General features: G+C 41.9%; 1 protein-coding gene across 1 annotated transcript in view; it reads right to left on the bottom strand.

The window, feature by feature from the left end:
- The window catches only part of plg (plasminogen), a 22,796-nt gene extending 993 nt beyond the window's left edge, over positions 1-21,803 (bottom strand). Inside the window, exons 1-18 of the mRNA XM_004550668.6 lie at positions 21,646-21,803; positions 15,736-15,871; positions 14,117-14,223; positions 13,680-13,794; positions 13,456-13,595; positions 13,093-13,213; positions 12,870-12,988; positions 11,850-12,012; positions 10,937-11,061; positions 10,680-10,839; positions 9,536-9,717; positions 9,284-9,432; positions 9,090-9,183; positions 6,097-6,211; positions 5,417-5,491; positions 5,179-5,319; positions 1,487-1,593; positions 558-703 (exon numbers count right to left, since the gene is read on the bottom strand). Coding sequence (XP_004550725.3) covers positions 558-703; positions 1,487-1,593; positions 5,179-5,319; positions 5,417-5,491; positions 6,097-6,211; positions 9,090-9,183; positions 9,284-9,432; positions 9,536-9,717; positions 10,680-10,839; positions 10,937-11,061; positions 11,850-12,012; positions 12,870-12,988; positions 13,093-13,213; positions 13,456-13,595; positions 13,680-13,794; positions 14,117-14,223; positions 15,736-15,871; positions 21,646-21,694 — 2,244 coding nt within the window. The 5' untranslated portion in view covers positions 21,695-21,803. The remainder of the gene's footprint in view (positions 1-557; positions 704-1,486; positions 1,594-5,178; positions 5,320-5,416; positions 5,492-6,096; positions 6,212-9,089; positions 9,184-9,283; positions 9,433-9,535; positions 9,718-10,679; positions 10,840-10,936; positions 11,062-11,849; positions 12,013-12,869; positions 12,989-13,092; positions 13,214-13,455; positions 13,596-13,679; positions 13,795-14,116; positions 14,224-15,735; positions 15,872-21,645) is intronic.

Here is a 21,803-nt window from a genome sequence, read left to right as displayed (position 1 = left end):
CATTCATGTTAATATAATTTTAAAATTGGGTCACTTTTTCCATGTTTAATCAATGCTACAAATAAGTGGAGGTTTAATTCAAACAAGTATCAGAGAAATGTTTAGTCAATATTCCAGTTACTAAAACAACCATCAGGTACTCATTGTCAGCACAGTTCTTTATATCTCAATTTAAATCATCTAAATAACCATCCAAATATTTACTGTTAATATGGAAAATTTACATGCATAACAGATAAAAGAAGTTCAAACATCTGTCTAGTGTTGATTAGATTTTTTTTTGTGTGTGTGATAACAGAGGACTCAAAAAACTTTAACATGTTTGTAAAATCAAATTTTTCCTGGTTTGAATGTTTGATTTGATTTGATTTGATTTTGGTAGCTTTAATTTATCAGTCTGCAATTTTCTAATATTTTAGAATGACTTTTAATGTGTTGTGAGTTTAATAGTTGATTGTTGAAAGAACTTCTAAATCCAAAGTACTCTAACTTTATGAAATCTTTTCTCATGTATGGTGAACTGTTCTACTGTAAACATATTTTAAAAAAAATTGTACCTGGCAGCTGTCTGTTCCTCCTTCGATATTTCCAGCACACATCTCATGATCTTTGACTCTGCCGTTCAGGTATGCTGGGCGATTGCAGACCCTATTCTCAATCACAGGGAAACCAGCTTCCTTAAGGGTGCCGTCACCTCCCGTACCTGCAGACACAATTCTCAGCGGTTATCCTCCTTGTCATTATGATAAGACATGTTTAAACCAGTGGCTGTTGTTTGCATAAAAAAAAAAATACTATTATCAACTTCTTGTATGTTGGTTCTATTGCACTGGTCTTTATGTCTCCTTAAAGGTAATTTTTGTCTTAAAAAAGCTACTTTGTTTGAACAAAGTGGAAAACATTCTATAAATGATTAAACAGCTACAATGTTATGTCCAAGGCACCTGTGCATTGTATTTCAAAGCGACATACAGTATCAGCACCATTCAAGCCAGAGTTTACTCAACATTTGTACATAATAATGATGTGGGGTATAGTTAAAAGATCACAAACTTATTTTTAAAACTAAACATAGAAGAATTGTTTATAAGTTGTCCTGTAAGGTAGGAGTACACAATTATTTCAATCAGAAGATTAAAGTGCTGGTTGGGCTAAGTAAAAACGCTTTGATTAAACAGTGCCACTTTGTGGTGAAAAGCTTTCATTACATCTTGCAGAGGATTTTACAAAACAAGACCTGATTGTATTTCATATTAATCTGCTCAGTGCTGAATTTCTAAAGCTTGTAAATTAGTTTTTTAAGTTTATTATCTATAATGCATTGTGAGTTAGTAAGCAAAAATATGTGATCAAAATTGGTTTAAACAACTTAACCAGACACTTTGCATTGTATTTATGTATTTATTTATACAAATTTATACAAATTGACGAGGAATTCAGATAATTCTCACAAATAACAACAATAGCACACATAAATGTGACCTACCTTGAGTCTCTCCCCATCCAGTAACATAACACTCTGTTCCACTGGGCACTATGTAGTCCTTTTCTGGCAGACAAGCAGGCTGTACTTTGTCGTTTATTAGCACAGGCCTAAAAACGCACACACAACATATATTCATACATTGAGAAGCATCAAATTTCAGTCCAATAACATATGGGGGCCACTATGAAGCATGAAGATGGGGTATTCTTCTCTGACACATAGCAATAGGACCAAATGGTGGACATACGAAGGTAAGAGTGTCCTAGTTATAATATTTACTGTGACATAAAGAGCAAATCAAAAACACATGAACACGTGTAAGTGTAAAAGATGTAGACAGTGTTTTTGCTAGATTTTATGAAGTTTTTAAAATTTTGCGTACATAGAAATCCACTTTTTCTTTTCATTGCCTCAGCACAATGTTGTGCTGTAAGGGGTACTCTTGAGGAAGACTTTGCTGACAGTGTGTCCATCCATCCATCCATCCATCCATCCATCTTCATCCGCTTATCCGAGGTCGGGTCGCGGGGGTAGCAGCCTAAGCAAAGAGGTCCAGACCTCCCTCTCCCCAGCCACCTCCTCCAGCTTGTCCGGGGGAATACCAAGGCGTTCCCAGGCCAGCCGAGAGATATAATCTCTCCAGCGTGTCCTGGGTCTGCCCCGGGGCCTCCTCCCGGTGGGACATGCCTGGAACACCTCGCCCAGGAGGCGCCCAGGGGGCATCCTTGCCAGATGCCCGAACCACCTCAGCTGGCTCCTTTCGATGTGGAGCAGCAGCTGCTCTACTCTAAGCCCCTCCCGGATGGCCGAACTTCTCACCCTATCTCTAAGGGAGAGGCCAGCCACCCTTCGGAGGAAGCTCATTTCCGCCGCTTGTATCCGCGATCTCGTTCTTTCGGTCACTACCCACAGCTCGTGGCCATAGGTGAGGGTAGGGACGTAGATCGACCGGTAAATTGAGAGCTTCGCTTTTACACTCAGCTCCCTCTTCACCACGACTGACCGGTGCAGCGTCCGCATTACTGCAGCCGCAGCCCCAATCCGTCTGTCGATCTCCAGCTCCCTTCTCCCATCACTCGCGAACAAGACCCCGAGATACTTGAACTCCTCCACTTGGGGCAGGAACTCATCCCCGACCCGGAGTGGGCACTCCACCCTTTTCCGGCTGAGAACCATGGCCTCAGATTTGGAGGTGCTGATCCTCATTCCCGCTGCGTTACACTCGGCTGCGAACCGCTCCAGTGCGAGCTGGAGGCCCTCACCCGATGAAGCCAACAGAACCACATCATCCGCAAAAATCAGAGATGAGATTCTGAGGCCACCAAAGCGAAAGCCCTCCGCCACTTGGCTGCGCCTAGAAATCCTGTCCATAAGTGGACAGTGTGTTTATGTGTAATTAAATTTTATTTCATGTATTTGTGCAAAGATTTGTACACATTTCACATGTTGCTGATGTGATGCCTCTTGCGCAGTGAGAGACCATCAAATATTTTCTCTATTTCAGGGACAACAGCTGCCAAGCCACAGAGGATATGGGTGGTGAGACAAGATTTGGCCCTCTTCTAAGTCACAACAATATTAGACGGCATTCACAGCTTTGAAGTCTACCCTGGGAAGGCTGTCCAAACACCTGAGCTTCCAAGTGAATGGGCAATGTGGTCCTACATACAAAATTGCACGAATTCTGTGCAAATCCAAAAAATAAAGCAGCCAGTGATGGGATATCTCCAAAGTATGAAGAGAAGGAGAAGATACAGAGACCCACAGTTCCCATTCCAAACTGGGAATGGGTAGCAGGTCCACTAAGTTGCAAAAGTAAAGAAAACAATACACAAAGAAGAAAATATGTATATATATAAAATGTATATATATAAAGTGGCTTTCAAAAGTCTTCGGCCCCCTTGACCTTTTTCCACATTTTGTCACATTACAGCCACAAACATGAATCAATCTTATTGGAATTCCACATGAAAGACCAACACAAAGTGGTGTACACGTGACAAGTGGAACGAATATCTTACATGATTCCAAACATTTTTTTACAAATAAATAACTGCAAAGTGGGGTGTGCGTAATTATTCAGCCCCCTTTGGTCTGAGTGCAGTCAGTTGCCCATAGACATTGCCTGATGTATGCTAATGACTAAATAGAGTGCACCTGTGTGTAATCTAATGTCAGTACAAATACAGCTGCTCTGTGACAGCCTCAGAGGTTGTCTAAGAGAATATTGGGAGCAGCAACACCATGAAGTCCAAAGAACACACCAGATATGTCAGGGATAAAGTTATTGAGAAATTTAAAGCTTAGGCTACAAAAAGATTTCCCAAGCCTTGAACATCCCACGGAGCACTGTTCAAGCGATCATTCAGAAATGGAAGGAGTATGGCACAACTGTAAACCTACCAAGACAAGGCCGTCCACCTAAGCTCACAGGCCGAACAAGGAGAGCGCTGATCGGAAATGCAGCCAAGAGGCCCATGGTGACTCTGGACGAGCTGCAGAGATCTACAGCTCAGGTGGGGGAATCTGTCCATAGGACAACTATTAGTCGTGCACTGCACAAAGTTGGCCTTTATGGAAGAGTGGCAAGAAGAAAGCCATTGTTAACAGAAAACCACAAGAAGTCTCGTTTGCAGTTTGCCTCAAGCCAGGAGGGGGACACAGCAAACATGTGGAAGAAGGTGCTCTGGTCAGATGAGACCAAAATGGAACTTTTTGGCCAAAATGCAAAACGCTATGTGTGGAGGAAAACTAACACTGCACATCACTCTGAACACACCATCCCCACTGTCAAATATGGTGGTGGCAACATCATGCTCTGGGGTGCTTCTCTTCAGCAGGGACAGGGAAGCTGGTCAGAGTTGATGGGAAGATGGATGGAGCCAAATACAGGGCAATCTTGGAAGAAAACCTCTTGGAGTCTGCAAAAGACTTGAGACTGGGGTGGAGGTTCACCTTCCAGCAGGACAACGACCCTAAACATAAAGCCAGGGCAACAATGGAAAGGTTTAAAACAAAACATATCCATGTGTTAGAATGGCCCAGGAAAAGTCCAGATCTAAATCCAATCAAGAATCTGTGGCAAGATCTAAAAACTGCTGTTCACGAACGCTGTCCATCTAATCTGACTGAGCTGGAGCTGTTTTGCAAAGAAGAATGGGCAAGGATTTCAGTCTGTAGATGTGCAAAGCTGGTAGAGACAAACCCTAAAAGACTGGCAGCTGTAATTGCAGCAAAAGGTGGTTCTACAAAGTATTGACTCAGGGGGCTGAATAATTACACACACCCCACTTTGCAGTTATTTATTTGTAAAAAATGTTTGGAATCATGTATGATTTTCGTTCCTCTTCTCACGTGTGCACCACTTTGTATTGGTCTTTAACGTGGAATTCCAATCAAATTGATTCATGTTTGTGGCTGTAATGTGGGATGGTAATTCCACTAAGACAAAAAAATATTGCACAGAATAAGGAAAGACTGAGATATTGCACATGTCACATTATGACATTTAATCATTAAATAATCTTGGACTAGTCTGTTTCTACAGTTATGCTTACATGCTTACAGTTATATATGTTGTGTCCAGTGACCAAATTTATGGATGAATTTGACTGATCCAGTTTTCCAATTGCTGTAGTATTTAACACAATTTCTATTTGTAGTTGATCAGGGATAATTAGACCCATACTGACCTCTCTAGTTTGAGCAAAGCAATGTCCGCTCCATTTGGTTCCTTCACTATTTTCTCAAGTCTCCTCTCTTGCTTTGATACCTCATTGGCGCGTTCTGTGTGGACACCCAGGAGTACCTTATAGGATGAAGGGCGGCTTGACCTGTATTGTATAACATGTAGAAACATAGGCACTAATTATTTAGGATTTGAGTTTGCAGAATTTGATTTTTAGGTTTCAATGGTGGCTCTCTTCTGACCTCTCAAGGCAGTGAGTAGCAGTCACGACCCACTGAGGATGGATCAGTGTTCCTCCACAAAAATGGATTCCCGCACTGGTAGAAAAACAGACATTTAGTTCAAAATGTACAGATGAACTGTAACAGCTTGCTTCAAAAAATACAGATATTAAGAGGCAACAATGGTAAAACAGTGAACTGACAAATAAAGAAAATTATCAGACAACTGATATAAATCATCTCTAATTTTCTGCTTCTAAATCTAAGGTTATTGTATTCATCATGCAAGGTACACCATGTTTGGTTAGACACCACATTTCATCTTGTTACCTTGTCCATCAGTAACACTGTGAAGAATCTTGGAGTCATTTTTGACACACTCATTAAACAAATACGTAGGACTGCCTTCCTGCATTTACACAATATCTCTAAAATTAGAAATATCTTGTCTCAGAATGATGGTAAAAAACTAGTTCATGTATATAATACTTTTAGTCTGAATTTTAATAATTCATTTTTATTATTAGTCAGACCTAATACCTCAGTAAAAACAAAATCAACTAAACAAAAAACAAGTGAACAAAAAAAAACTTGTGTATATTTTTCGATCAAAATAATTTAAATTTCTGGATAACTCTACATATCTGTTAGGGAAATTCAGAGTATTTTAAAAATGTAACTCTTTGGTGTTATATCCTTACATGGTCCGGAGACTGATTTGCCAGGGCCACGAGTGAGGCTTCGATACACAGCCGCCGACAATACGACCAAAACAGCGTTTTGGTTTGACAACTGGCGTTCCACATTCCAGTCCAGCTGCAAGGTAATGATTTATTGTCATGAATTCTCACAAGCCCAGTGAAGCAAAAAAAGACAAAGTTAGCTTCAAGTTTTGAGGAATTAATTAATAGACAGAAGTCTTAACACCCTTGTCAGCCACAGGAAAATTGAACGGACAAAAAAAAAATTCTGTTGAAACTGAAAGAGTTGACAAGAGTTATTACCAGTGATGGGAATAACGACGTTACTAACAGCATTACTTTTTTCAGCAACGAGTAATCTAACGAATTACTATTTCTATCGTTACAACACTGTTACCGTTACTAACAACAAAATGCAGTGCGGTCGCGTTACTATTTTTCAACAAACAGACGGTTGAAGCTGTGTTCAGCTTACCGCATCTTATATCAGTTGCACGGAAGTAGCAATCTGGGCGCTACAGCTTTAAGCAACTGCGCGCTCCTGCGGACAGCAATCACTTTCTGCTTGACGATCACTTTTTGGTACACCTGGAGCTAAGCAGGTGTTTGACTGAGGAAGAATAAAGTAGTCGTGGTAAGCCAATCACATGACCACTTCAAGATGACAAAGCAACAAGGTGATATATACCTGTTTTTAATTATATTGATAGGCCACGTAAAACCAGAGTCATGATAAATAATATATACTCGGCGTTTTTCCTGAATAGTTTCGTCACATTTACTCTCTAAGCACAGAGCTAGCAAGCACTCTGTGCTTATGACCAAAACAAAACAAAAAAACAAAAAAAACCCTGCCCTTTTGTGTTGATCGACCAATCAAAAAATGATATGGCAACATGACATTTGGTTGTTTAGGAAGACGGGGCATTTTAGGAGTGACGGCGAGAGAGAGAGAGAGAGAGAGAAAGAAAGTAGAAAAAGAGAGAGAGCGAGTTTTGAGATGTGAGAGATTTGTGACATTTAGCGTGTTTGGAGTGTGTAGTTAATGTGTTGTCTTGTGTAGTTAGTGTGTAGTGTTGTGGATAGATTTGTGTTGTGTGTCAGAACAATGAGGTGACTGCTGTCTGCAGGTGTCAGGCTGTGATGTTCTCCTTTATAGTGGACAGAATTTACTTTTTAGGAGTGGCACAAATAATTTGTGTGGTATCTTATTGAATGCAGAACGCCTGATTGTTCTGTAAATAGTTTGAAATGGTTATAAAAAAGAGGGTAAAAGCTAAATGGCTGCAAATAACTTGTGGTTTGTGTTAACCCTCTCCAGGCAGACGTTGCAGATTTGCAACAGTTAAGACCTAACAACCTGATTACCCCACATACATATTTTATGAGTTTTTTTACTCAGAAGTACCACTGCAGGACAGGAAACTGTGACGGCCTCAGAGGTTGTCTAAGAGAATATTGGGAGCAACAACACCATGAAGTCCAAAGAACACACCAGACAGATCAGGGATAAAGTTATTGAGAAATTTAAAGCTTAGGCTACAAAAAGATTTCCCAAGCCTTGAACATCCCACGGAGCACTGTTCAAGCGATCATTCAGAAATGGAAGGAGTATGGCACAACTGTAAACCTACCAAGACAAGGCCGTCCACCTAAGCTCACAGGCTGAACAAGGAGAGCGCTGATCGGAAATGCAGCCAAGAGGCCCATGGTGACTCTGGACGAGCTGCAGAGATCTACAGCTCAGGTGGGGGAATCTGTCCATAGGACAACTATTAGTCGTGCACTGCACAAAGTTGGCCTTTATGGAAGAGTGGCAAGAAGAAAGCCATTGTTAACAGAAAACCACAAGAAGTCCTGTTTGCAGTTTGCCACAAGCCATGTGGGGGACACAGCAAACATGTGGAAGAAGGTGCTCTGGTCAGATGAGACCAAAATGGAACTTTTTGGCCAAAATGCAAAACGCTATGTGTGGAGGAAAACTAACACTGCACATCACTCTGAACACACCATCCCCACTGTCAAATATGGTGGTGGCAACCTCATGCTCTGGGGTGCTTCTCTTCAGCAGGGACAGGGAAGCTGGTCAGAGTTGATGGGAAGATGGATGGAGCCAAATACAGGGCAATCTTGGAAGAAAACCTCTTGGAGTCTGCAAAAGACTTGAGACTGGGGCGGAGGTTCACCTTCCAGCAGGACAACGACCCTAAACATAAAGCCAGGGCAACAATGGAAAGGTTTAAAACAAAACATATCCATGTGTTAGGATGGCCCAGTCAAAGTCCTAAATCCAATCGAGAATCTATGGCAAGATCTGAAAACTGCTGTTCACAAACGCTGTCCATCTAATCTGACTGAGCTGGAGCTGTTTTGCAAAGAAGAATGGGCAAGGATTTCAGTCTGTAGATGTGCAAAGCTGGTAGAGACAAACCCTAAAAGACTGGCAGCTGTAATTGCAGCAAAAGGTGGTTCTACAAAGTATTGACTCAGGGGGTTGAATAATTACACACACCCCACTTTGCAGTTATTTATTTGTAAAAAGTGTTTGGAATCACGTATGATTTTCGTTCCACTTCTCACGTGTACACCACTTTGTGTTGGTCTTTAACGTGGAATTCCAATAAGATTGATTCATGTTTGTGGCTGTAATGTGACAAAATGTGGAAAAGTTCAAGGGGGCCGAATACTTTTGAAAGCCACTGTATGTGCGTGTATGTTTGCAGGTGCATGTATAACTTGTACATATCTTTCTTATGTAAATGTAAATTTGTCTGTTATTGTGTAAATACTTACGCTATTGTGTACTCCACACACATGGAGAGATGCCAAACTGCCTTTCATTGTTCTTGTAACAGTGACAATAAAAAGCTATTCTATTCTAACTTGGCCAACACTGGTTATCACTGCAGTCTGCAGTTGTGACTGAGCAACTGTAGAGTCACAGTGATGGAGTATTATTGCGAATACAAATAAAATATACTGAATATACAAACCACAGTCGGAGATCTGGCAGTAATCCCATTTTTTGTTTCTGTCTGTAGTGTAGCACCATGGTCCATTCACATCACCGTCTGGGTTTCTGCAGCTCTGAGAGTGGACAGAGAGGGAGAGTTAGATGGCTAGAGAAAAAAACAAAGAGTTCTGCCCTTTCCCCAAAGTGTTTATATAGCAACACCCACACACTTACATTGCCTTCCAGACCTTTGTTGGCGTGAGTCTCTGGAGTGAAGCTGCTGTGTTCGTGAGGAGTCTGAGCGCTCCACGCCTGGCAGGTCACACCCAGCACAGTAACAGAAGTTGGACCTCGGTATGTTTCTCCATTTCCAGTCTTGCAGTCTAAAACAGCAGCAGAGAACCAGGAAAAGTGAAAGAACTGACAAAAAAACTGACAAGCAAGCAAAATGTTGGCAAATCCACATTTTTAAAAAAGTTGATTTACCTCTTTCTGCTGGTGTCTGGGTGTTAGTGGAGGGCTCCTGTGGTTGAGGACGAGTGGTTCCTGAAGGTTTTGTAGGGCATTTCTCCAAGTTGCAGTACTCCCAGCGAACTGTGGGGTCTGTAGTGTAACACCAAGGAGCTTGATCTCCATCAGGGTTCCTGCACCAATTTCTACGGAGGTCTCTGTTGAAAGGTAGATCTGGAACATTAGGATATCGACCCACAAAACAACATACTTTTTTTCTCCTGGAGTCAAACCTCAGGAGGACTATAAATCTCTGCTGGCTCATTTATCATATAACAAATCAACTGGCACATCATGCTTAGAACAAATATTAGCCTTTGTAGCCTTTCTAGCTGCTACTTTTTTTTTACGAGTATTTGTCATCAGTATATTTTGACCTACAACACCGTAGGTGTTCAGAACAGTTTTGTCTATGGTTCTTAAGTAAGTTGAAGAAAAAAGTTATAAAATTAAAGATAAACAGAACAAAATGATTTGCAAAAATGAATCCCAATCCAGATAAGTTCAATATTTTATTTATAATAGGACATAGAAAACACACTGAATATTTAAACTGAGACATTTTTCTATTTCGTGAAACAAAACAACTCACTTCAAATGTATCAGGACCAACATGGAAAAGCAAGTGGTAGAAATTGTGGCACAACTTAAGGATAATATTCCTTGAGTAAAATTGTGAAGACTTTCAATATTTCATCATCTATAGTAGATAACATTATCAAAATATTTAGAGAATCTGGAGAATCCCTGTTTATAAAAGGCAAGGCCAGATAAGGGACCTCCCGGCTTGTTATCAGCACTCAGTTCAAAGGCCTGCATTTCTGATGGTGTCGGGGTAAATCAGTGCCTATGGAATTGGCACCTTGCACATCTGGAAAGGAGAGATTTCACCAACATTTTGTGCATCAAGAAATGAAGACTTTGCCAAAGAAGACCCAGGGCTATTGAGTAGCTAGAATCCTTAGCATTCCTCTCCCAAAAGTCCAAGTAAAGTACAATAATTAATCTCTAGACAAATTGTGGATTGTTTTGTCATTATGCAGTAGGCTTCTCAAAAATGTTAGGACGCTCTTCTGCATGTATAGAATTCTGCTGTGTATAAAATGTATTTGATCCTTACGCATTTGGGAAGGCCTCTGGAGTTTTCTCATGTCTGTGAGGAGTCATGGAGCTCCATCTCTGACATTTTTTCCCACTGATGGTCTCTGATGTTATGCCCCGATAACTGAAACCATTCCCTTCATAGCAGTTTTCTGCATCTGGGGGGATCACTGGATCATCTGCAGCAAAAGGTAAAGAAAGGAAGAACATTCCTGGCTACATTTTGAGAAGATGAAGCTGACTTTAAAAGAAGGAATAAGTTGACTAATATTATACCTGGTGCAGCTTCATTCCCACACCGTGTCACATTGCAGTACTCCCAGCGAGTGTCAGGGTCAGTTGTGTAGCACCAGGGCCTCCTTTCATTGTCAGGGTTGCGACAGTAGTTATTGTCTAGACCTCTGACAAAGATAAACATAGAAAAACACAAAAATGCGTGATCATCTTTCAGATTTCATGTGATACTTTTACCAGGGTCCTTAAACCAAAAACAGGTTATTGAGTAAGAGTCAACAATAGACATTCTTCTTTTTTTTCTTTTTAGTACAAGCACAGTGGTCATACTCCATAGTTCTGAGTATTGTGCTGAGTGCTGAGTATTTGATATACAGGATGACTGTTCCTCTCTCAGCAGCATGCTTTCTGTAGCAACATCCCATTTACAGTGCTCTTTCACAGCATGAAGCCATACTGCTGCTGACTGATCCTCGACTCTCTTTTCTTAACCTAGCACTTTCCCATAGCTTCATGAAATGGCTGATCAACCTTGCACCACTCCAGCTGCTACAGCTCTGCCCATAGTCCTTGTTCTTAAAAATTAGTACCAGTAAACATCTTCATTCCTCAGGCATCATTTTACCCTCGATCATTTGAGTTAAACAATCTGGTTAAAAACTAATCTGCCTTCTCACCCTAGGCCTCTCCATACCTCAATAGATATCTGGACTAAATGCCTTTCCACTCTTTATCCTCTTTCATAGCTGCCTTCATTTCTTTGTTTCTATTTCTCTGCACTTCCTTATTCACTTACTGCCCTCTTCTCTCTCATTTTCTACCTTTATCATGTGGATCATGAAGTTCTACAATAGATCTAAAAGCTATTAATGAAAAAGTTGAACTGTGCCACTAATATTTTGTTTACCATATTAAATCACTAAAGGCTGACACTGGTTTCAGGTTTAGCTCTTACTTGCAGGGATAGTTTTGTGGAGTTCGGTTGTGTATTTGTGGCGTCTGAGCCGACCAGCTCTGGCACGTTTTGCCAGTCTCCGTAACAGCAATTGTTCCTCGGTATGCTAAACCTTCATTGGTGACACAGTCCACCTCTGGGATGATGGTGGGAGGTTCAGTAGCTGAGAAAAGAAGACAAGATGGATTGTATAGAGAAGTCATAAAAAAAGATGTCAAACATCTGCACTCTCTTTATTATCTGTAAAAAGCATGTTTTAAACTCGATTCTGAAAGATGCTATAAAAACTGTTTATTGTTTTTACATATTTAAATTCTTTTTCTGTTATATTTCCACTGACTTGTACTTTTAAAGCTGGTGGGTTCTTGCAGTGGGTGATGTTGCTTTGAGCAGAAATATTCATTCAACATGGATTTCTGAATGCTTTGTTTACATTGTTGTCTAGAAACTGCAGGTGCATTTGAGGTTTACATCAAAGAAGGAAACCCCTATTAAATGGTGGAAATTTCAGTTGTATTTAAATTGATTTTCTGAAATAAATGAAACGAATATGAAATTAATATTGAGCCAGTTTTGATTGGTTCTGTACAGGAAATGGGATTAAACAGGCAGTCCCCTAGGTATACAACAGTGCATTATGTTGATTGTTAAGAGAAAAAAATTTTCAATCACATGGCAGCAACACAAAGCATTTAAGCATACAGATATGATCAGTGTGACCTATTGAAGTTCAAACTAATGATCAAACTTTTTTTTTTCTGAACATGTCGATCTCCTTATGATCACAGTGTACACTTCTTATCATGGTTGCTTCCAGCAAGATAACACACCATGTTACAAAGCTCAAATAATTACAGACTGGTTTCTTAAAGCTAATAAGGAGTTAGCTACATAAATGGCCTCAACAGCTATCAAATGTCAATGCAATAGAGACCTGTGGGGTCTGGCAACAAACATCAGTGGTGCACCAAATTTTCCAATATTGTGAAATTCTTATCCTCATTAAACGTGAGGACTTACTGCAGCGCGGTATGGAGCAGAAGTCCCACCGTTTGGATGAGCTAGTGGTGAAGCACCATGGTCGGGGATCTCCATCTGGGTTTCTGCAGTAGTTCTCCTCCAGATACTTTAGTGGAAGACTCAACAAAGCATAAATAGAAGTATTTAAGCTTTAGCGTAGCTTCTGGAAAATGTTTTCAATGTCCACAACAAGCTCACTGAAGTGTTGCTCATGTTGTCTTACGTGCTAGGATTGTAGCCATGGTTGTGAGGTTTCTGGGAGTCCCAGCGTTGGCAGGTGAAGCCATTTTCAGTGGTGGAGATTTTTCCTCTGTAATTCTCACCATTGCAGACCATACATTCCTCTGTGAAGGAAAAACACTGATTTATCTGAAATATCATAGCATGATAATTACCGTTCTTCCATATTGCATATCAGTATTTCAGAACATTGTGTAGTGCCTAGATTGCACATATTAGCTACATTAGATAATTTAAAAACCAAATGGCGATTGTTGAAAGAGAAATGGCTGCTAGAGGACAATTAGACATGTATGTTGGCGAAATAAAACAAAACAAAACAAACACAGAGATTTATTAATCTTACCAGAGCAGCTGGGTACGTTGCAGTGCTCCCAGCGGGTGTTAGCATCAGTAGTGTAACACCACGGTCCATTGCTGTCCCCATCAGGGTTTCTGCAGAAATTGGAGTCCAGATCTGCTAGTGGGTTGCTCTGCGGCATGAAACTGCAGCAGAAACATTATGAAACGTTTTAACAAAGGCATAAAAGGATATGAAATGATGATGTAAAATCAAAGGCAAACACATACTTTGGCCTGTGTGGGTAGCTTGAGTCCCATCTTTGACAGATCTTTCCTGAGTTTGTTCTGGACTTTGTTCCTCTGTAATCTCTTCCTATTCCATTTACACACTCCAGAAGATATGCTAGAAAAGAAAAGAAAAGAAAAGAAAAGAAAAGAAAAAACCAGAAATAGATTTATTGATGTTTATCACGCATTATCTATAGTAAAAAATGTATCTGATCTGAGTTCTGTGATGTTTTATGAAACTAAATTAAATTACAGCAGTGTTTAACTTTCAGTCCTCTACTGTGTTTATAACATTAACTACAATGTCAACAAAAAGAATTGGAAACAAAAAATATGTAAACTAGAATAGACTAGTCACTGTAGCTGACAGAAAGGACAACATGAAAACAGAAGCTTTAGTGTTAGTTTTAGTCATAGAGAAAAATTTGGATCATTACCATTTTTTTCATATAAAGCTGTGCTGCTTCTGCGAAAGACACTGTCTGTTTTAGAGTTTGCTGCTGTTGTCAAACACTCTTGGTCCTTTTCATTATAGACAAAAGACCTGTGAGGAAAAAAATGAGGTGTTGTTTGATTTCTTGCAAGTTGCTATACAAATCTAAGTTAAGTACACATTAGGAGTTGAGGTGGCCACTGGAACATACATGGACAAGGATTGATAACATGGTATTAATAGAAAGCTATTAATACCATGCTATTAAAGCTATATTACTACAAGAGAAGCTGTTATCAAAGCTTGAGATCCAGAGTCTACAGTACAATGGGAAAAGCAGTGAGCAGTATGGAAATATTGAGCCAACCCTCGTAGAAGAGAGCAGTGAATCCAAACTAAATGTTGCCCAGCCACCTGCAACGGCAGATGCATCTACTGAAATGAGAAAATATGTAGCCAAGGTAGCCACCCAAGCAAAAGCACGAGTCTCCTGGTTAACAGTCCCATCAGAGGAGATGCTTGCAGATGTGATGTTATGACATTGCTTTATACCCCATCCCCACCATCAGCATCACTGATTATGGGGATGATGAGCTCATATACACTGCCACAGTAATCTTAGAAGCACCTGCATAAAAGATCAAGGATGCAAGTAGAGGAAGTCTCCAGTGGAGAAAAAAAAGAAGCCAATCCAGGACGTACTCCCAACTACAAGAGAATAACAACATGGGCCAGACCCACCCAGAGTTGAAACTGAACAATACTGAAAAAACATCTGTGAGAAAGAGGTGCCACACCACACCAATGCCAAGTGGCTGGTGGACCTACAGTAACACCAGACCACAGCAACCTTCCACAGACATACGGAAGCTCCTCTCAAGCATCATAGCAACTAAACTGAGTAGAAACATGAGTCAATACACAAGAATAGCTCAGAAAGGCATTGGAAATACAACAGACAGCAGAAGCATCAGCTCCTGGTCTATAGAGCTGCAACACAGGACTTTACAACTACGCAGACCACCCTGAACGCCGCCTGGATTGACAACCTACAAACTCAATTCTTCACACAACCATATTAGAGTGCCTGCACTGTACAAGGCATAATGGTAGGAATAAGATCCCAGTCAAAAACACATACGGCTTACTGGTCATCAGATCCCCAGTGTGAAAAATACACTGGCCACACAAGGCAATAGATGCAGCTGATGTCGAGAAACAAAAACTCCACGCAGTGCATGGGGGTGTCCACCTTGCATTGTGAGGCACCTTCAGGTTCTACAAGCAGTGGAAAGAGTGTAAGGATCAATGAGTTTCAGAGCCACAACCTGAATCATGGAGCATCCACAAATACAGCTGAAGATAGATGATGATGAGGAACAGTTGTGATAGATGTGGCAATACCAGTGCAGAGCAACATCAGGAAGAAGAAGCACAAGAAAACTGAAAACCACCAGGAGCTAAAGGAACAACTGGAGCAGATGTGGAGGGTAAAATGCGGCCCTATGGATAATGGCAGGAGTAGGAGCTAAAACTGGAAAAAAAAAATGTATTTGCATATACATAACATTCTATATATGTGCAGCATTTTGATCCACAGAACGAAATGAGATGTGAACTTACTTGCATGTGAAAGATGTTTCGGTGTCACATTTGGTGGCACACTCAGCCACAGTGTTAACTGAATACGCTCGTTTATTCAGTGAGATAATCCATGCACCTTCAGTTTTGGAGTAGCCTTCCACGTCATTGCCACCAACTGCAATCAATCACATCCAAAACCCCCCCCAAAAAATCAGTTACATCATTTATCAATGTTTTCTTTGTTGTGTGGCTCAAAGATGAGTAAAACTTGACTGCACATTTCGTTTTTTAAAATATAAAACAAAAGAATCTATCTATTATATTATATTCAATTTGTATCTCGATGATCTTTCTGTTGTGTAAAATGAATGTAAGACTGCATGTATGGTGGGTAACCTTCTTATTAATCATTTAATGTATACTGATGATTTGGCCCATTTTGTTTCCCTACAGTGCTGGTTTTGTCATGGTCTTCGTGCCTGCCCGGTCGGCCCCACAAGGCTACATTTGCTGTTTCTGTTCTCTCCCTCTCTGCCTGGGCGGAGCTCACTGTGGGCTCCTGCCCTTGGCACACACACCTGACAACAATCACCTGTCATCACCGGGAGCACTATTTGAGGCTGGAACACAGATCCTCTCGTCGCTGGATGATTGTACTACTGACGTTAGTGTTCTCACAGCTCCTGTGGACTTGTGCTTCATAATTCATAATTCGTGATTTGTGATTAGTTGGTGACTTTCCTTCTCTTCTGCCTCAGATCTTCCCCCCCCGGACCTGCGACCTCCCTGCCGTGTGAACGTGTGTGAGTGTGAGCAAAGAAGACATGAGCGAGTGTGAGAGAGCTACCCTGTGATTCCCCGGAGTTTTGGATCCCTTCACTGTACATATATTGCACTGGCACTGTAAATAAACTACACCTTGGAGACATCTAACCGCTCTGCGTTTGAGTCCCTGTAACCAGATCGTGACAGGTTTGAAGCAGGGACTTAGAGTGTGTGCTAGTTATAGTCCCCAGTATAATACTGCTTTTAACCCTAAAAAGAGTGAGTTATTGTGATTGCTACAACACCGTCTGTGATGATGATGTGAACTTAAAACAGTGTTTTAAGTTGCACATGTAAGCTAATAATAACAACAACTATTATTATTATTATTATTAAGATACAACAAAATAATATATTTTAAAAAACCTTTTTGTGTATTCAGTTATTATTCAGTCAGGTCTTTGGGATTTAAGCTTTTTCACTGTCATAGGCTGTAGGCAGTGGACTCTGGAGTCATAGAAATGTTAGCTAGACTTACATGTATAAAGGAGTAAAAGGAAAAAATATAATCATTCTGTTGGACACATAAATTAAATCTTTGCCTATTAACTCATTAAACTAACATAAAAATGAAAGCAGTACACTTAGGAACACATTTTAGGAAATCTGCTAAATTTGGGAAATTAGCAATAACACAAGGAAACATAAGGGTGGAAGAGAACAAAACCAGCATCTCGAAAGCTCAACATTTCTTATTTGTTAGATCAATATAAAACCCAAAGTGCAAGTCACCTTTAGACTCCCACATCAAGAGTGCTATTGGACCTATCTGGAACAACCCTGACATATTACAAAACAATAATATGATAAACTTTTCAGATTGGAGTGATAAAGGAATCAAATATTTAGAACATATACTAGAAGGAACAGAATTTATTTCATTTGACGGACTAGTTACACAATATGGGATCAACAAGAAAAGATTTTTAGAATATCAACAAATTAAATCCATGGTAAAAAAGAAATTTAAACCGGGTCAAGTTGAACTACAAACACCACCAAGTGTGGTTCAATTTCTTACTCTTAAACCCCCCAAATTACTATCCAAAATATACAGAATGCTTTCTAAAACAGATGAATCAATATCACTTCCTATTGCAAAATGGGAAGCGGATTTATCAGTTAACTTAGACCTAAACTTCTGGTCTCAGATTTGCTTAAAAACCTTTCATCTAATTAGAAATCCCAGTCTTCAATTAATTCAATACAAAATATTACATAGAGTACACTATACAGGTCATCGGATGTTCAAGATGGGCTTTACGTCTACCAACAACTGCTCACACTGCCAAACCAATTCACCGGACAATTATATCCACGCTCTTTGGTTCTGTCCACCAGTTCAGAAGTTTTGGCGCGAGATATGTGAAGACTTATCGAAGTGTCTGAAATGTAACATTCCAACTTCCCCCTTAGTGTGTTTGTTGGGCAGCTTAGATAATGTCACTTCAGAAAAGAATATCGCCTATATGGTTTTCACTGCCCTATGCATAGCCAAGAAAACAGTCCTCATGAACTGGAAAAATAAAAATAATCTTAATTCTAACCAATATAGAAATTATCTATTAGATTACATTAGTCTTGATACAGCCTCTGCCACCACATCAGATCAATTGCTCTGGGCTCCTTTGATCAGCTCCATCACCTAGTGGGGGTGGGGGGGTCATAGTTTGGTCCCGCCTTCACTGTTGTGATTGGTGTGGGGGTAGGGACAGGCTTAGGGCGTCGGGGGGTTCCCCGGAGGCATCTTCCTTGGGGGGCTCAACCCGGGGTAGTGGTCATGTCCGGTTAGGGGCTCTGTTGGCTCTCCGGTGACTGTTTCCTCGCGGCTGCGTGCAGCGGGGCTAGGGGAGGGTCTGTGCTGACGGACGTGGGTTACTGACCTGGTAGCCTGGCTGGCCCTGGGTGGGTCCGGGATGGGCGTGAGGTTCTGGGGGCGCTCCGTCTCTGGGCTGGGACCCGGACTGGGCAGGAGCTTTCCTCTCCTCAGGAGCTCCCTCTGCAGGAGGGGGAGATACAGGAGAGGTGGAGGAAGATCTCAGCCTGGGTGTTTATTGTCTTATGTAGTCTGGAAGATGAGTGGATGGTGGGGTGGGTGCAGTTTTCTCTGTGGTGGGGTTGGGTGGACTGTCCCGGGCTCTGTGGGGCCGGGCGGCGCTGCTGCACTGGGCCCGGTCTGGATGGGCCTGGGCCCCCTTTCCCTGGCGGGTCGCGGAGTATGGGGGTGCCTACTGGGGTCAGCGGGGGAGCTGGCCCCAGGGAGGGGTCACTTGCCCCTCCCTTCCTTCCCTCCCCATCTCCAGCTGCCTCCCTCTTCCCGCTCCACCACAACCACCCCACACATGCAGGGCCTTGGAGTAGGGGTATGTCACCAGGGTGCAGAGGAGGCTACCCCCCCCCCCCCCCCCTCTGTCCCCTTCTGGCTGCCTCTGCCTCAATTTTATCCCACAACTTAGACATTCACATTACTCACACTCTCATTACACATACATATAGGATCTTGGGGGTGGGCACGATACACGGAGTCCAAAGTACCATCAGGGTGTACACCCCACCCCTGGCATCGTTGCCCACCTCTCAATTTTAAATACACGTAGACATTGAGGGCTAGCAGGAGGGACCATGCGCTTACCTGCTGCTCTCTGGCAGGTAGCTCCATGCCCTCCTGGGTTTTAAATGCACCTTAGAACACACATGCATCAACATTACAATGAGCGGGTGGAGGGAGGTTTGGAGTCTTCTCTCACCCCCGTTCTCTGCGACCTGCTGGAGCAGGGGGGCTAGGAGGAGGAGTTGGCCGTCCGACTGCGGTCTGGAGTGTGGAGCCTTCCTGCTGCTGCGGAGTCGGGGCGGTCTGCCTCCCCCCACCGCAGGGAAAAGGGAAACACCACCTGGGTCTGGGTGCAGTTCCCCCCTCCAGGGGCGAGGGCACCTAGACCCGGTTTGTAGAGTACGCTTGGGGAGTGTGATCGTGTGTACAACGTCTCTTTATGTCTGTCTCCACGTTGGTTGAGTGTGGAGTAAGTGCATATGAGAGCATGAGGGTGGGAATGGATGTTTGTATCTGTGTGTGCCTGTATGTCTGTGTCTATATGTCAGGTTGGGTGTCAGGCGCCACCTCTCTGGGGACATCTCAGGCCCTCCAAGGTTTGGAGGCCTATCTCCCCCTACCACCACTTCCCCTGCCAGTGGCGGACCCCCTCAGACATCGGTGCGTTGGTGGTTCTTTGTGTCCGGGGATGGGCGTCCAGGTACACACCGGCTCACTCCTTGGCGGCCGCTTATCGGGGCCTGGAGCCTGGGGCTCGCTCGGGCCACTTCGGAGGTGGGGTGCCCCCGGCCTCTCGGCCTGGGGCTCGGTCACTCAGGCGCAGCTGGCTGCCGGCGGAGCTCACGGGCGCGTCACTGCAACTCCCCCTGGCTTCTGCTCCGCGGCTGCTGAGTGAGCCCTCATCTGGGACTCTCCTCAGCTCTTTCCGGGACAGTGGCGCAGCTGCCCCTCTGTTGGTCTTCCTTGGTCTCTTGTGTTCTGGGGGCCTCTGGATGTCTGGAGTTTTGATCTCCTCCACACCTGCTTCACGCCCTGGAGGACGGGGCTGTGGCCCCCCCACACCCTCTAGCAGATTATTACATGAAGGAACCTTTTAAAAAAACAAAAAACAAGCGCGTCCATGCTCACAGGTGTACACACGGGTGATCACACCCACAAACTACACCCTTTTTGGCTCCTACCTCAAAGCACACTGTGTTCTGTTGATCTTATGTGCTGCACAATAATGTTTAATATTTAGTATTTACTGTCATATTCCCATATATCATTGTGATGTTGTTTATTCTATTACTCTTGTTCTCTTCTGCTTGCTTTCTTTTTTCTTTCTCAGCAGGTGATCCAGGTGATTGATATATGCATTTTTTTTCTCTGCCCGTTCTGTTGGTTTTTGTCTTTTGCCCTTCTCCCCCGTCCCTCTTCTCAGCTGTTTCTCTTTCCCTCTTTCTTTCTCCCCTTCTTTCCCCCAGTCAAGTCTGTCCCGTATTCAGTAAGTGAAAATAAAATAAACAATAAAAGGTGAATCAAATGGACCATTACGGCAAGGCTGGGATGGTCAGTTTGGTAAAGTAAATCCGTTGGGCATCTTTCTTTGCCTTTAGACAACAATTCTGATGGCAAAAGAGCCAAACGGGACAGGCCAAAAAAAAAAAAAAAAAAAAAAAAAAAAAAAAAGAGTGCTATTGGACTTATCGTCTGTTGCTATTAGATACATTTCATTACAAATCTAGCAGTTCTCATAACAGCAAAATACAAATGCTGTCAGACTTAATTTTAGATAAAGATTTTTTTTTTTTTTCCACCTTGCGCAGCAGCTAAATAATATTAATACTAAACAGTGATCTAACATGACTAACTGTCCTTTTTGTTATGTACCCAAATGTTATATTTTAAAAGAGAGTATATATTCATTGTCAATAAGCAGGTTTTGTCCAGTCAGTCAGTCAAGGTTGCTGATTAGAGGGTTTATCGGGAAATCGTGTAGCCAAACAATCCATTTTACGTCATCTGACTAAAAGGAACCAGTGTACCAGTGCTACAAAATTATTACAAAGTCATCCTTGACAATAATTACACAACTTTTTGAGTCTTTATAAACTAAATTACACAGAATTACCTGCAATTACTTTAATGTAAACTAACATTTATCAAATTCAATTAATTATTCAAGTCTTGAACAACAGTATAGCTTTGAATGTGCTGATGTGGTCTGTCACGACCTGTTTAGACCAACAAGTTTTCCATTATTTAAACTAAATGTAAACCAAAATGTAAATGTAAAAAACAACAACTTCATTGCACTGCCTGATCTTATTCCAAAAACCCACATTTAAACAAATTCTGTATTAATTTGGATTAGACCTGCTTTAACTAATGAGGATATATTTTTCTACTTTGGCTGAGTTATTTTTATTCTTCGTCATCTGAAAGAGGAAAAAGTGCTAGTCAGTCATTGTCCTGTGCTGTAAGGGTTTAGACCTCAAACCCTTGTTTATCTTTTAAATGTAAGAAAACAGAGCTAAACAAATAACAAGAAAAATCATCTTTACATGCCCTATAGTAGTTGTACTACTTACCAGTGGAGATCAAGGCTCCCAGGAGGAAAGCTGCTGTGTACAGGCCCATGGTGAGACCCAAAAACTAGCAGTTCATCATCGACTAACTCAAAGAGACACCTTGTGGTATATTATTGGGCTTCTTTTAGCATGTCGGGGGGAAAAATAGGGCAATTCAA

The sequence above is a fragment of the Maylandia zebra genome, linkage group LG15 (assembly GCF_041146795.1).
Source record: "Maylandia zebra isolate NMK-2024a linkage group LG15, Mzebra_GT3a, whole genome shotgun sequence".
Taxonomy (NCBI): Eukaryota; Metazoa; Chordata; class Actinopteri; order Cichliformes; family Cichlidae; genus Maylandia; species Maylandia zebra.
Note: the sequence above shows the minus strand (reverse complement) of the source record. Positions and strands in the feature narration are given on the sequence as shown.